Here is a 16,145-nt window from a genome sequence, read left to right on the forward strand (position 1 = left end):
GAAGGGGAGAGTGAGAAGAGAAGGAAGGAGAGGAGAGGAGCAAAGAGAGATGGAGAGAGGAGAAGAGCAGAGGGGAGAGGAAGAAAACCGCCACGTGATCTGACGGGAGAGCCTGTGTGTCAGGCCAGTTAAAGAAGACATCAGAGGAGAAAGGCTGGGGATGGTGTCTGCTGCAGCCAGAGCCAGCAGAAGGGGAGCTGGGCTGCATGAGAAGCAGGGCTGGTTAATGAGGAAGTTAGCCTGTCAGTTGGAAGAAAGAGCCTTTCGCTCTCCCAGGGCCACGGCGGCTGGAGGAGCTGCCAGTCTCGGGGCTTCGATTTGCCTGGGAACCTGGGTCTCCGTGTGGAGTCTCACCTCCCCCCACATGACAGCCAGGCTGCTGGCTTGTCAAGGGCAGAGCTGATGGGAATGACACCAGTCCTGGGAGGCAGTGACCCGAGAAATATACTTGCTGCAGGAGGACAAGGTGGTGAGACCTGTCACAAAACCAGAGTGGACAGGGCAGGAAAGAGACGATGGCGGTGATCTAAAGCCCTCTGGGTCGAACCACAGCGTGCTGTGGGTTGTCTCGGAGAAGGCTCTATGGTGGCGGGCAGATGCCTCCCGGGCTACAGAAGCAGAAACCTGCAGGCTCGGGGATATCTGGGCTCATGGGGAAAAGGAGGAGCGGGAGCTCTCAGATGCTCTGTGATCTCTGCAGGAAACTGTTCTCGGAAGAATACAGTGAACTACGGAAAAGTCCTCCCGTTGAGAAGGAAACAAATTTTAAAATGTACCTTGGGTCACACCAGCGGACAAGCCAGCTTAGTGAATAAAAGCTGAGACTACAGAGTTGGACAGACCTGGGTTCAAAGTCTTACTTGCGTGTGGCCTCAGGCAAGTGCATGCCCACTCTGGGCCTCCATGTGGCATGTGTACCTCAGTTTCCCCCTCTGAAAATGGCGATAATAACAGTACCTACCTCACAGTACTAACAGGAAGATTTAAACGAGAAAGGTGTAACCCAGAACCTGGCATATAGCCTGTGCTTAATAAATGGTGGTTTAGCACGATCGTTTTTAACTCTCATCTTTGTGGTTACTGTTAACAGCCAAGAAAGAGCTCTGACATTTACAAGGTATGACCTTGACAAGTTAGCTCTGTCAAGCCTCAGTTTCCTCATCTGTAAAATGGGATAATAATTCTGACATTGTGGAGCTGTTACAATGATTAGACGGTATCATGGATGTTAAGACTCCATGCAAGGGAGACATTTAATAAACGTTGATTCTCTCCTCTTCGCACGAGGCTGCCCTGCCTCTGGAGAAGAATGTGTGAGGCGGGAAGAGAAAGTGCAGAGGAAGTCTGAGACAGAAAGGTAGCTGGAAGCCTTCCCACAGGGGTGAATGCGACTGGTGCGCTCTGGACCTGCCCCCAGAGGTTGGCAGCCAATGGCAGGGTCGACTCGCAGCCCATCCCCTTCCAGTTTCTTCCCCACTTCTGGTCTACACCAAAGGCCTCAGAGGCCAGCCCCCGAAGCTCCCACTCAGAAGGAAGGAGCACTCCCCCCCCCCCCCCCCCACCGTGAACCCGCCATCACAGGACCACACTCACCAGCTCCACGCATCGCCGGCTGGCCTCGGCCTCCCGCTGCACCAGCTCTTCCATGTCCGCCTTCAGCTCCTCCAGGCGCCGCTGGTAATACTGGCTGCTCTCCCGCTGCTGGGACTCGGCCGTGGCCGCCTGCGAGAGCTCCTCGCCCATCTTGATCAGGCTGTCCCGAAGCCGGACCACCAGCACCTGTAGCCCAGCAGAGAGCACACGCCCACCCTGGAGTTAGAGGCCTGGAGCCCAACACAGGGGGCTCCATAAAGAGAAATCCTTTGCTGAGTCTCTGTCCGTTTTTATAAAGTTATCAGGGTAATAATCCTGATTTCTGGTACACAGATGAAGGAAACACAGAAAATGATAGCTGCGATTCTGAAAGGCAGTGTAGAGTAGTGACTGACACTGAATTCGTGGTATGGGTTCAAATCCTACCTCTATCTCTTCCTGGCTGTGTGACCTTGGGTGGGTTATTAACCTCTCCGAGGGACAGGGATGGTGACCGTACCCATTCCTCAGGGATGCGGTCAGGGTTGAACACGTTAAGTTACGTGGAAGGCTTAGCTCAGTGCCTGGCATGTAGGACGTGCCGGGTAAGGGCTGGGAGTTAAGATTGATAGCGGCCTTCACTCAGCTCAGGGTCTGGGAGGTGAAGCGGCATGATGGAAAGGACACGATGCCGGGTGTCCAGACCCCTCCCCCAACTTTGGTTTTGGTTTCCTGGTGTGTGAAATGAGGAGGTTTGAGCAAATCATCTCCCATGAGCCTCAGCCCTAATGTCTTACAGCATTTTTCTATGTGTGTGTGTGTGTGTGTGTGTGGAGGAAAAATCCACGAGGACACAATGAAACTCTGAGCAGAGAGAGAAGAGCTGTGGACGTCACCAGTGCCACAGAAAACCAGCCCAAGGGCTGCTCTGCAGAACTCATGAGCTGGTCAACAAGCCTGGGACCAACTGATTCTGATGGGCAAACATGCGCGTGCTGACACAGAACGGAGCCTGCACGCATATCGAGGTCCCTGCGAAGGACTCTGAGCCCCTTTCCAGATCAGAGACTGAATCATGGCCTGAAACAAAAGCTTTACGCTTCCTTTCCTCTTTCCCCTTTCAACTGAGGGTAGCAGCTGTGTCAGAGGGCCACAGGAGGGTCATAAGAAGAGTAGTTCTCAAGTGGTGTCCCCAAGGTAGCCCGTATCTCCAGGGCCTGGGATTCTACTAAACTCCAATAATGATGGCAGAGGGGAAGAGCGAATTTGGAGCTAGAATCTGCCATTTAAAGTTCTTTTACCACTGTTTTCTTCTCTGCTATCACTTGACCACGCTAGAATCAAGCAAAAAATGATGTGTGTTATCAACATTATGTATTTAGTCATTTACGATATAGCAGATGAAAGTTTCATGGTGATCTGCAGAGACAGTTATGCCTGGAAGGATCCCTTGAGCGATTCCGAGAACCACTGAGGGTCAAAGCAAAGAATTTTCCTCTGCTCTTCATCCAGAGCAGCCTTCTTAGAGACCAAATGCCCAACAGGGGATTGGGAGAAAATGTTTCGGAATGAGAAGAGTGGCCTCCTGTTGTCCAGACACACTGTCATACTGTGGGGAAGCCAGCTGGCTGCAGGCAGATGAGAACCTGGGACCAGGATGGAGCCAAGGTCAGGAGTCAAGGTCCTCCTGCCACTGGTGCTACCTGGCTTTCTCTTGAATAACTCACTTGACCTCTCTGAGGTCAGCTCATGTGGGAGGTCTTGGCAATGGTGGTCTCCTCTGTAAATGTCCCATGCCATTGGTGTACAGAGCTAAATGTGAATACAGTCACTGAACCCACCCCAGCCCATTCAAGCCTTACCTGTCCTTCAAGGTCTAGCACCAAAGCCACCTCCTCTTGGAAGCCTCCCTGATTCCCCAGCCTGAAAGGACCTCCATCCTCCAAACCTCACAGCCCTCTCTCCTTACTATGGGTGTTTATGTACATATCTTACCCACATCCCCTACAAAGCTCTATGCTTCTGGAAAACAGAATCTATTTAATACATCTGTCTTCCAAGCACATAAAACAAAGCCTAACACACACTAGAGGCAAAATAAATTTCTGCTTAAAACGAGTGTTGGGTGCGTGTGTGGATGAGCGGGTGGATGGAGATGGGCAGAAGTGGAACAATCGATAAAAATATGGACAGGAAGGGAGTCAAGAGGAAGAGAAGAAAAAATAGAGAAAGCAAGAAGAACAACTAGCAGAGGGGAGGATGGATGGACTGATGGCGGTGGATGGAGATAGAGACGGAGGAGGTGAATAGGTAGAGCGGATGGGGAGCCTGCGGGACAGTGTGGCGGAAGACAGGAAGGAGGGAGGGAGGGAGGGAACTTGGACTGGAGGTGGATGAGTGACCCAAAGGCATCTGAGCAGACAGATGGATGGTGGGAGGAAGGACGGAGTGTACACGAAAGCCCGCACAGCTCTAGGCCTGAGCAGCATTTACATGCCGCCAAGTACCTCAAATCTCTTGATCTGCACTTTCTGGAATTCCGTCTTGTTCTCCAGGTCACAGATGACCGCCTCCTGCCTGCTGACGATGGCTCGGTCCACGGTGGACTGTTCTAGGTGCTCGATGCGCATCTGGGCCACCTGCAGCTGGGGACACACCCACGAGGGCCGCTGACCACCGGGCGGCCCAGAGTCCTAGAATCGGGGGCCCTGGTGAGGCCTAGCCCCGGGCCCATCCACGCTGTCCCCTCTCAGCTCAGGTGCACAAGCGCTGCTGCACGCACACTGGGGACCCCACACGTGACCCTGTCCCTTCCTGTGCCTTCAGCTTCCAAACAGGCCTTTCAGTCAGCGCCTCTCCTACCTCCTCCTCCTGCCCTGACGAAGCACCAAAGCCAGTCTGTGGTCAGCAAGCTTCAGCATCACGGACACAGCCGGGAGTGGGTCTGGGAGCCAAGCTCACGTGTCAGGGTTCCACACCTGGCTCCCCCTTCCCAGCTGGGTGAGGCTGGGCAAGTCCGTGTCCTCCCTGGGCCTCGCTTCTTCATTTTCGTGTGTGAAGGAGATGAGTGCCTGGTACATAACGAGCTCCCAGCAAGCGGCCACTCCTGCTATTGTTTTTGTTCCGCTTGTTTTCACTCTGTGCCCAGATACTGCTGGAGACTAGGTCACCCCGACAGCCACTCTAAGTGGGCACATGCAGTGGTTCCAGAAGAGCTTTGAGCAGTTCAACCCGCTAGGTAATGAGGGAAATTCAGGGGGTTCTGGAGGAACCATGACTTCGAAGGACGATTTCACAAATGATGGTGATCGTGTCTTGCACAGACCAGCCCCTTCTCCTTGTAGCCATGTCTCAGGGGGAGACATCCTGCATGGAACGCCTGACGAGCCTCACTGCGTGGGCACCTACGGATGCTGAACAAGCAGGGGCAGGAGTGTGTGTGTGTGTGTGTGTGTGTGTGTGTGTGTGTCTGCTGGGAGTGTCCTCAATTCACTTGTCACACGGCTGAAGTTGAGGGAGTGAACGAATGAGCACATGAAGGACAGGTTCCAGGATCCCCCCCACAACACGGTGGCTCTGAGCACATACTTGTTCTTGAAGCTTGTGCTTCTCCTTCTTGGCTTCCTCCAGCTGCAGCTGCAGTTCTTGGATCTGCCCAATGTCAGCAGCAGACTGGTGAGACCAAAAAAACGTCACCTTGAGACCACAGGCTTTGCTGGAAGTCCCTTCTTCCCCAACACACAGATGCCCATGAGTTGCAGAGCACCAATGACAACAGCTGGTTCTACAGGGCCCCCACATCCTCCCCAGCATCCCTCAGCTCAGTGTGTGCCGAGCCACTCCCACTACACAAGCCCACAGATCCGGGCAACTGTCCACCGCTTTATTATACACCCTCGAGAGCCCTGACAGAAGGAGCTGGCTGTGGCACCAGGACCAGAATTCTGAGGGGAGGGAACTGTTCTGTGTCAGGGAACTGGGACTGTAGACCTGGATAACTGGCCTTGGCAAGCCACAGAACCTCTCTGCACCTCAGTATCCTCACCTGTAAAATGGGCTCATAGCCTCTGCTCACATCTCTACATAGGGTTTGTCCAGAGATTAAATGAGGCAACAGAGAATAAAGGTCCTTAACAAAGAGTTGAGTCAAACTGTTGAATGTGACTATCCCCAAAGAGGAGGATTCCAGAGGCTAGGAGGGCCCCTCGCTTTCTATCTTCCCCCTGTACTTATTATTTAAATTATTTATAATGGGCATACCAATCTACTTCCTTTGCAAATGAACAAATAAATTTCCGTTTTGAACAACAGTGTGATTCACAGTTGCTGTTTACCTGTGTGACATTTACCTCTCCGAGGTCCTAGGACCAGAGAGCGGCCCGATCACATCATCTTGTCACCTTCCCCACCTACCCCACCCAAGGCCACCAAGCCTTCTTCCACCCGAGGCCATCACCTGAGCAATGAGGTCCTTGTGCTTCTGCATGAGGTCATTCAGGTCCTCCTGGTCCTCATCGATGCGCTTCAGTAGGTCCGCCCTCTCAAACTGCAGCCGGTACAGCTGCTCATCCACCTGGGGGCAGGACGATGGCAGGGGAGGTAGAAGGGGAGGTAAATGCAGGGGGCCGATGAAGAGCAGAGGGGGGCCTGGACTTCCCTGGCGGTCCAGTGGTTAGGACTCCACACTTCCACTGCAGGAGGCATGGGTTCGATCCCTGGTTGGGGAACTATGATTTCATATGCTGTGCGAGAAAGTTTTTTAAACAATTTTAGAAAAAGAGCAAAGGGGGGCTTGCCTGTGGGTGTGTCCGGTGTATCTGCCTAGAAGGGGGGCCAGGGCTGTGTCAACGAATGCTGTGTGCGTGCGTGTGTGTGTGTGTGTGTGTGTGTGTGTGTGTGCTGGGCCTGCGTGCAGCTATGTGAACGCAGCATGCGTACAGTGTTATGTGAATGGATATAAGTGTGTATAAGCCCACCCAGGAATCTACGTGCATACAATTTAAGTGCACCTCCTGCATATGTGTGAGTGATCTCAATAAATACGGCTAACCTCAGATGTATATTTTACCTACAAAGGCACTGATTGTGTATGTGCGTCTGGTGATTTTGAATGTGTGTACATTCACTCCTGCGTGCGTGTGTGTGAATGTTTGTGGGCAAGCTCCCCTTTACCAGCACAAACAAAATCTGGGACAAAAGGGCCAATACGGATCTTGAGACAAGCTTTTGCTGATAAATCTCCAGCTCTACCTAAATGTTAGGATTTCACATGTTGCGTATAAATTTAAGCCAAGCCTGTACACCCAGACAGGGCGCTTAGAAACCCACATCCAGTCTCCGCCAACATAACAGACCCATGATACATGTCCCTGCTCAGCGCTGAGCACACAGGTGGCTGGGCCCCTTTAAGGGGGGAGCCCAAGCGGGCTCCGATGAGAAGAATGGACCGGGGAAGCAGCCCGACAAGATCAAGTGCCCTCCTGGGGTGGTGAGTGCATAGCAGGTCTATAACAGGTGGCTGGGAGCGCTTCCAGCGGTGGGCACAGCGTGGGCTCACAACAGACATCTGTACTCCCACATGGGGGTGCTGGGCAACCCATAGGCTGGTCCTGGCAGCATCCCCATGGGCAGAGCACACAGCCGGCGCCCACACGTGCCCCTATGCCTCCGTAACGCCCAGCTCTGGGCTCTCAGCTGCCTGCTCTCGGAGTATCCAGCACCCAGTGGGCCTACGGTGGACGTCTGTACCTGCAAGTACAGCACAGTGCGTGCCCACGTCCCTCCCCGAGTGCTACGCGTGGTGCGGCAGGCCCCCAGCCCCCGGAGGGACAGGTACCAGGCTCTTGCTGCGGGTCACGCTCTCCAGCTCGCTGTGCATGCTCTCCAGGTCGGCCGTCAGTGCCTTCTGGGTCTTCAAGGCATCCTCACACTTGGCTTCACTCTGTTGCAGCTGCACCAGGCAGGAGCGGGAGGGGAGAGGGGAGAGGCCTTGTGAGGCTGCCTCCTGGACCGTCCCTCCCCTCCACCCTGGCCCACCCCTCCCAGGCGGGAGAGTACTTTGGTCTTCACGGCTATTCATCAACTCACAGGGGGAAGCAGAGGTGTCTGCACTAGAGGCAGCCGCCTTCCGAGCCCACTCCAAACTGAACAAGCACGAAACAAAGCCAGGCCAACCCCCAACTCAGTGCCAGGAGTGAGTCCCCAGTTCTGTTCAGCAGATACTTGCTGCCACCCCCTCGGTGCCAGGCACAGGGCGCAAGGGACTGTCAAGGTGGCCCCTGCCCTCCCGTGGGGGAGACAGGCAGGGACAGGTAATGACAGCCCCACTGAGGGTACAAGGAAGGGGAGGGCATGGGGACCCTAGAACACAGGATGGAGACCAAGAAGGCTTCCTGGAGGAGGTGCTCATAGTTTGTTCAGTGGAGACTTGTTAGGTAGACGTTTTTAACCAGAGTCGTGAACCCCCCTCTTTTAAATGGTATGCAAAATATCCTGTGTGTGATCATTTCCTGGTACATGACTTTCACTAGATTCTCGAAGGTTAAGAGCCAGTGACTTAAAGTTTCTCTTCCTCACCCTTTCTTTCTCTTCCTTCCGGCCACGTGTACACAGTAGGCTTCCTATCCTAGCAAAGTGGGGCCATGGAGGTAGGTACAATGACCTGTGTGGCCCCAGCAGACAGACATGTCCCCTGGAGACAGACATGTCCCCTGGAGAAACCACATTCATGCACAAACCCTAAGTCTGTTCTGCGATTGAGTTTCCCCCTGCTTTCTGAACCCTAGAATCTCTGAGCAGAAAACCACTCTGTAAATCACTGAAGGCAAACACTTGAGGTTCAGAAAGGGGTGGCACCTTGTCTGAAGTAACAGCTATAAGGAGCAAAGACACCACTTGTATCATTCAGACCAGCTCACTGCCCAGCCACTGTCCCTCCAAAATCGTAAAGGACGTTAAGGCCGGTGCTAAGAGATAAGGAAATAAAAAAGCAAGCTAGACTCCTATTGAAATGACATGCACACGACCTGATCCCCGAGGCCACACAGTGAAGGGGTCCCACTGACCCATGAAAGGAAGATGAGGGAGCCAGGGCAGAGGATGCCTCAGGGACAGGTGCCCAAGGCGGGGCTCTGCGGAGAGTCTGCCTGGGACCGCATTCATCTTCCAAACTGGGCAGAGAACGTCTTCCTGAGAATGTCCAGGAGCTCAGCCCAGATGCTAGGATAACAGTAATGACACAGGAGGCGGGGAGCGGGCAGGCTGCCATTCGTTCCAATACTGCCTGTCAGTCCTCCTGGAGGATCTGGGAGGCGGGCGCTGCTAATGCTCTCATCATGCGGGCAGGGAAACGGAGGCTCCAGCCCCCTCCCGCAGCTTCCCTACTCGACACCTCTAATCCCAGCCCCATCCCACTGCCAGCGGCCACAGCCCACAAAAGCCCCATCTTCAAGGCCCCGAGGAGAGCGTATTTCTGCAGCTGGGCTCTGTGCTGGGCCTGGGTGGAGGGCTTGGTGGCCCATTTCCCTCAGCGACTGGGAGGTATAGAGACACACTGAGAAAAATGATGAGGAGCAGGGGAGGTAATTGGCGTTCTTAGAGCATAATCGACAGAGGAAATGAGAAGTCAGGCGCAGTCTCATCTTCCCCGCAGGCGACCCCAGGGCCTCTGGGAAGGCAGGGGACTGGGATGCAGGGAGGGCTGCCCTGCAGGCCAGCAGGGCAAAGCCGGCCCTGGATTCCCGCATAAGTCAGAGGCCTGGCTGAGGAGAGGCATTTAAACTAAGACCTAAACGATGCAAAGGAGACAACCAGGTAGAGCTTTAAGTGGAAAGGTGCCCTGAGAGGAGGCAACAGCAAGTGTAGAGGTCCTGAGGCAGGACCAGGAAGGAACTCGGTGCTGCAGAGGTGAAAGACAGCCAGTGTCGCAGCTACGGAGAAAGGGCCAGGGGTCGCCCATGCCGAGGAAGTGGGTGGGGGTCACATCAGTGAGGCTTGTGAGCCAGGTTGCAACACTTAGGTTTGTTTTCAGTCTGGAGGAGAGCGTGGCTGGTCTGCTCTCTGAGGAGGAGGGTGGCATGATCTCCCTCTGGCCACTGTGGGGAAGACGGGCTTCGGTGGACAAGATTAGCAGCAGGGCAGCCGGAAAGGATGCTGCTGTGGTCCTCCAGGAAAGGGGTGGTGGAGGTGCACCAGTCGGAGAGGAAGGAGAGGAAGTGGAGAGAGATGGAAGGGTCCGCACAGGACGGTGTGCAAGGAACAAAAGAAGCAAACAGGCAGGAGCAGATGGGCCGGCGTGGGGGAGGATGTCAGATAACCAGTAGTGGAAGGGAGGTGTCGGGCGGGGCCCCGCTGCCAGCCCAAGTCGCTTGGCCCAGGGCCAGGACGCAAGTGAGAGCCACTGTAAGTAGCTGGACAGGGCGGGGCCCACAGATGACCGCAGCTCCCATCTGCTGAGCCCTGCCCTCGGCTGAAGGAGGGCTTCATCGACGTGATGCCACTGGTCCTCAGAGCCCCCAGAGAAAGAAGGCTCCATTTTAATCCCCATTTTACAGACGGTATATCCAGACTTGCCCCTTCCTTTCTCCAGTCTCCCTGGAGCAAGCAGGGAGAGGGACAATTCAGCCCTGGGCAGAGAGGAGCACAGAGACAGCACACAGGCAGTGGAGAGGCTGCTGGCATTCGTGTGGGCTCCCACCGGGCGGGAGAGAGGACTGTCTTGGCCACGATGGTTGGGGCATGAATGGCCACACCTGCTCCTGAGGACCGTTTCCAGTGCACTGGGCTCTATCTGCCTGGCTTCACGACAGCCCACAACACCTCAAGGAGAAAGGTGCCACTGTGAGGACCAACTGACCTCGGAGGAAACCAAGGCTCTCTGAGGGGAAGCGACTTGCTCACAGGCACATGGCCGGCAGCAGAGAAGCCTGGTTGGTGCAACTCCAGAGCCCAAGCCCTTAACCACTGGGCTCTGCTGCCCCTCATGGGAAACCACTCTCTAGAAAGAGCAGAATGGATTAACATAAAGAGAGAGTTCCAACTTCGGAGAAAACAGCCCGGTGGCTTGGTGCTACCACGCATGGAAGCCACTCAAGCCATGTCACAATGACCTGAGCCAGGCGCAGGGCTGTAGAATGAGAGGTGGACAAAATCAGGGAGAATGGACAGAACTCCGAGTCTGAACCCATGCGGTGGTGCTGAGGAAACACATCATGACCGGAGCCTTCCGGGGATAAGCGAGTTCATCCCAAAGGGAAGAGGCAGGAAACCAACCCATGTGGCACCTGCTAAGCGCCGGGTGCATCGTGTGTGGGGCCAGAGTGTGGGCACTGGGGCGTCTGCCTCTCGAGCCAGTCGCTGAACTCGTCGCACCTCAGTTTCCCCATTTGTAGAATGGGGATGCTCACACCCTAGGACCCGTGCAGGATAAACCAGTGAAATCACGCGTGTGCTAATAAGCACAGCGCCTGGCACTGAGAAAACACCCAAAAAGCAAAGGCGGATGTTGCTGCTCTTTGTCTCTTTCATCCCTTAGCAGCCTGAGCAGTGGAGGCTTTCCACCCCGTCTTAGAGGCGAAAAGAGTGCCAGAGAGGCTGAGTCGTCAAGGTCACGGGGCCAGGGTGAGGCATGGCCTGGACCACAATCCCAGGGAGGGTTTCCAGGCTTCCTGACAGACTGGGATGGATGGAGGCAGGGTGCCGACCCCAGAAGCACACAGGTCAAGCAGGCCCAGGTTTTCATCGGGTCTGGATGTCGCAGCAACACCAGAAATTCCCCAGCCCGTGGCCTCCGCCGGGCAGGCTCGGGGCTGCTGCTGCTGAGCTGTCTTAATGCCGAGCTTTACAATTTTCAATTTATTACACTTTAGTGAGCGGGAAGAAATACCGAGCCATCGCGGGCTGATTTTCCATTATGGATGACACGGCATAAGAATAACTCACTGCACATTATTTCCATATTGGGGCTGTTTGATGGACGTTTTTATGAAGTCGGGTGGCAAATCGTGGCAGGGCTGAGATCAGATCCCGCAGCGGCACGACACTGCCAGCGCTGCCCTGGCAGTGTCCTCACGGGAGGAGGTCCGGGTGGAGCCGTCAGAGAGGAGCCGCCTGACAAGCAATTCCCTGGGAAGGGTTCTTGGGGTCCCATCTCCAGCCCTGGCAGCTGGCGTGGCCATGAGGATCCCAGGTGGCAGCTGCCACCACACCCCTTTCAGCTCCAAGTCACCATCCGGTGCCCGTGGACAAGCCCTCCCAGGTTCCAAGCAGACCTCGGTGGCACAGGGTGGGGAGGGTTGGGAGAGAAAAAGGCCCCCGGGATTTCCATCCCTCTCCAGAGTGTGGGGCAGGACCCACAACAGGCTCTCCATGACACAACCGATTTGATTTTCAAGTTCGTGTTTTTCTTTCCTTCCAAATCTTGTTTCTTGCAAAATCAATACAATAACTCTCAAAGTATGTGGGTACAAAGCACCAAAACACCTTTAACAGCCAGACACTCACCTCCCCGTCACCACAGGTCCAGTCACACTCTCATTCACTCACTAGGTCAGCCGCCCTTCCCCAGAGGCTGCAGAAAGGGAGGGTGTCATTTCCTCCCCAGCCCCTGAGCCCGGAGCCCTCTCCCAAATGGATACCCTTGTGCAGGAACGCAGGGTGTCAAAGCTCTGGCCTGGGCATGCGTGGTGAGGTCCTGACTCCTGGACCAGTGTGGGAGGACGCTGAAGGTCCTTGAAGCCTGAGTTCTCAGGGGCAAGAAGAGATGAGCGGCACGCAGGCTGGAAGCACTACAGCGGCCCAGGGGCTGCCGTGCACACGGGTCAGGAGCCTGCGCTCAGACGCTGTGCCGGGCATGGCCCTGCAGTCACTCGTTTAACCCTGACAGCAACACACTGAGCTAGTCACTCGTTTAACCCTGACAGCAACCCATCCTTGTTGCTACCGCTGAGGAAACTGGGGGGCAGAGGAGTGAAGTGACTCCTCTTCACGTCACTTCATCCCGGCACTCAGTGGCAGAGCTGGTATAGGGAACCAGGCAGCCTGGCCGCCAGGCACCCACCCTGAGCTATTGGGCTGCACTCCTTCTCTAACAGCAGTGCCCACCACGCATGCTGGGGGGAGAAATCTGGTGATGTGACTGCACACGCCTGCTCTCATTGCTTTTGATAGCAGCACCCCATCTTCTCTGCAAAGAATGTCCACCCACCCCAAACGTCCATGAGGGGGCCGACCCTTCTCCCTCAAGCCCAGAGAAGATGCATGTGACTCAGCCTAGCCAGTCAGAGCACCACCTCCTGTTGGCAAGAGTGTTTGGTCATGGAACAATAGCATGGCTGACATCAGGATTTTGGCTGTGATTACGGACACAAGATTGGCTCTTTCTGATGTAGGATATGAGCTTGGAGTGTCTGGGGACCCTCCTGACACCAAGAAGGAAGAGACTGCCGAAGACTACAAGGTGACATCAAGGTTGTTGAGGTAAGAGACACATTCTTGATGACATGGTTGGAGCACCTAGAGCCAGCTAAGCCTGAAGGCAGTCGTAGCCTCAGAACTTTTCAGATATTTTGGCCTATAACGTCCCTTTTTCCTGCTTGAGCAAATTTGAGCTGGGCTGTGGTTACCTGGACCCCAGATACAGAATGAGTGAGCAAGCTACAAGAGTTAATACACACAGAGTCAGCCACAGAGTAAACACTCAGACCCCTGGTGAGAGCACTTGCTGATGCTGTTCTGCCAAAAGTTGGATCAAAGCAGCTCCCTCCAAAACCCTGTGATAGAATAACTAGCATTTATGTAACTAATGTGTGTCTGGATCCCTCCTCATAGGGGATAAATAGTCCCCCTTCCGGAAGAAGAGGGGATGAGATTTCCTTCACACTGACCATATCAGACACTGTGTGGGCCTTGATGTTTATTATGAGTGTAGCCCACAACAGCCCTGCAAGGGAGGAATCAGCCTGGCCAGGGGACTGACTTGCCCAAGGTCAGAATCAAGTCCGTGAGACTCTAAACCCAGGCTGTTTCCGGGCCACCACGGGCCCCCGCTGCACACAGTCTTTCTCTATTGGTGAGTGCATCTCAGGCGTTCTCTCCCCAGCACTCCCCCCGCCCACCCATTCAGTGGGAGGGCGATTGAGATTCCCCGCACACAGACAGCAACCACAAACCGATGAATAGCATTACTTTCCTACGCGACGCCATCTGCCCGCTTTAAATACCTGGGTACAATGTTTGCTCTGGACTTATTAAGCTACGAGAAGAGTTGGCTCAACACACGGAATGAGGTGGGGAAAGAGGGAAAATTCTGATATTTCAGCAGAGCGGTTAGTACCTGGATTTCTGGGTCTGATTGAACAACTCAGAGGATTTAAAACATACCGCACTGCAAATGCCACGGGATGTGCTCTAAGAAATGGTGGGCTTTGGGGCTTCCCTGGGGGCACAGTGGTTAAGAATCCACCTGCCAATGCAGAGGACACAGATTCGAGCCCTGGGCCAGGAAGATTCCACATGCCGTGGAGCAACTAAGCCTGTGCGCCACAACTACTGAGCCTAAGCACTGCAACTAGTGAAGCCTGCAGGCCTAAAGACCATGCTCCGCAACAAGAGAAGCCACTGCAGTGAGAAACCGGTGCACACTGCAACAAAGAGTAGCCCCTACTTGCCAGAATTAGAGAAAGCCCGCACATAGCAACGAAGACCCAGTGAAGCCAAAAATAAATAAATAATCAAATAAATCTTGGAGGCTCTGGTGGGCTATTCTCAACACATCCCAGGCCTTGACATCCCATCAGCGCGCTTGGAAGAGTTAACCTTCAGTAGGAAGGCTTCTCCTGAAGGGAATCACCAACAGCTTCAACTAGAGACAGCCCTGATACAGTGAACAAATTTATTAAATGCAAACATATTAAAAATGTCAGGTCAGGTCGACCAATGCTCTGTTCAGCTCAGAAGCTTGATGACAGTGGCCTCAAGGGAAAGTCCCTCAGACCATATGGTGGTTACTCTCTGTATCCTTGACCTCCAACTATTTGGGCATATACTAAACATTCCATGATTTCCCCTTAAATTGCACTAGACGACCCTCGTTTATGCATGCACTGAAATGCTTTCGGAGGACTTACTGTTTCCGTCATCTTCATCTTCAGAGCAAAGATAATCGTGATGAGCAGTGGAGATAATACCTGCTCTCTGTGGATGCTGACCACGTGTCTGTTCATCTGCAACACGTACCGACTCCATGAAGCACGTATTTTCACCTTCATTTTATCCATGAGGAAACTGAGGCTCAGAGAGGTCAGTTAACTTGCCAAGGTCACACAGCTATTAAATGGTGACTGGAGCCAGGACGTGAACTGAGGTCTCTTTTAAATGCGCAGCTTGCCCTCCTAAGCCCTGTGGCATGTACTTACCACCTGCTGGGTAAGGCAGGTCTCCTTTTACTTGTTTTAAGTCTGTTTCTTTGAGGGTTTAGGAGTCCTTTCTAATTATGTATGATAGGATCTAAGCACTGCGCAGGTCCTACATGACTGAACAGACTTCAAGCATTTCCTTCCTGATTTCCTTCTGGTGATGATGGATTTGTAACACACAGATGCTCTCCAGAGAAAGGAAAAAAACCTTGGAAAAGCAGGGTAAAATACTCAAAAAGTTTCTCCCTGCCCCCATCCTATTCACACCCACCCTTTTAAAATTATACTCCAGCTCCCTAAATAGCACAGCGTCTGAGGGCCTCCACGTCTATCTTCCTGCTAGACAGCAGGCGCTGGAGGGACACTGGGTCTTGCTCACTTCTGGGCCCTACACGCTAGGCACTCCCTGTGCTGAGGGGCCGAGGCTGCCAGGTCAGCTGAGCGCATCACTGAGCTGGCCCCATCAGCGGGGCTGCCCGCATCTGCAGCCTGAGCTGCCCACCCCCCCATGAGGCTCGCAGGAGCCTTGAACTCCCCCTTGGGAGGCCACCTGCTGCCTGGCCGCCCCCAGCTCCTCCCAAACACAGATCTCTGACTTAGATGCCAGCAAGTGTCCAGACAGTGGCTCCACAGGAAGGACAAGGGGTGGGGGCAGGACCCTCCCAACAGAAGGAGACAACCTGGGTGGGGAAAGTGACCACAGACATGTTCAGCAAACCCTGGGTCCCCAAGCACCTTCTGTCAAAGCTTAAAGGAGGTCTGTCCAGGTTACATGAGGGAAGCCCAGTCAAGGCCCGGCTCGGGGGGTAGGCAGGGCAGAGGGTGTTCTAATGAGACTTCCCTTTAATAAAGGAGCTCTTTTGCAAAAAAAGAAAATACACACATACTTCAAAAGCACCAGGATAGGTTAAATCTTCCTTCATCACTTTACAAAACAAAGCTCTGAAGTCCCCATTTGAGACACTGCATACTGGGGAAGGGCTGGATGGCCCCTGGGGTACACCCTACAGAAATGCACACACGTGTGCCTCCCCCACGTAAGATAACATGGGGAAACGTACACAGTGGCTCTGTTCCTAAACCTAGATGACCTCACATGCCTATCAATAGCAAAGTGGCTAAATTGTGATACAGTCTCATAAGCTAGCACGGAGAATGAAC

At 54.0% G+C, this 16,145-nt stretch overlaps 1 protein-coding gene across 1 annotated transcript in view; it reads right to left on the reverse strand.

Moving 5' to 3' along the window:
- Nucleotides 1-16,145, reverse strand: part of MYO18B (myosin XVIIIB) — a 220,234-nt gene that overhangs the window by 64,045 nt on the left and 140,044 nt on the right. The window contains exons 34-38 of the mRNA XM_057746688.1: nt 7,409-7,522; nt 6,029-6,145; nt 5,161-5,244; nt 4,080-4,217; nt 1,594-1,779 (exon numbers count right to left, since the gene is read on the reverse strand). Coding sequence (XP_057602671.1) covers nt 1,594-1,779; nt 4,080-4,217; nt 5,161-5,244; nt 6,029-6,145; nt 7,409-7,522 — 639 coding nt within the window. The remainder of the gene's footprint in view (nt 1-1,593; nt 1,780-4,079; nt 4,218-5,160; nt 5,245-6,028; nt 6,146-7,408; nt 7,523-16,145) is intronic.

This window comes from Hippopotamus amphibius, chromosome 8 (assembly GCF_030028045.1).
Source record: "Hippopotamus amphibius kiboko isolate mHipAmp2 chromosome 8, mHipAmp2.hap2, whole genome shotgun sequence".
NCBI classification, from domain to species: domain Eukaryota; kingdom Metazoa; phylum Chordata; class Mammalia; order Artiodactyla; family Hippopotamidae; genus Hippopotamus; species Hippopotamus amphibius.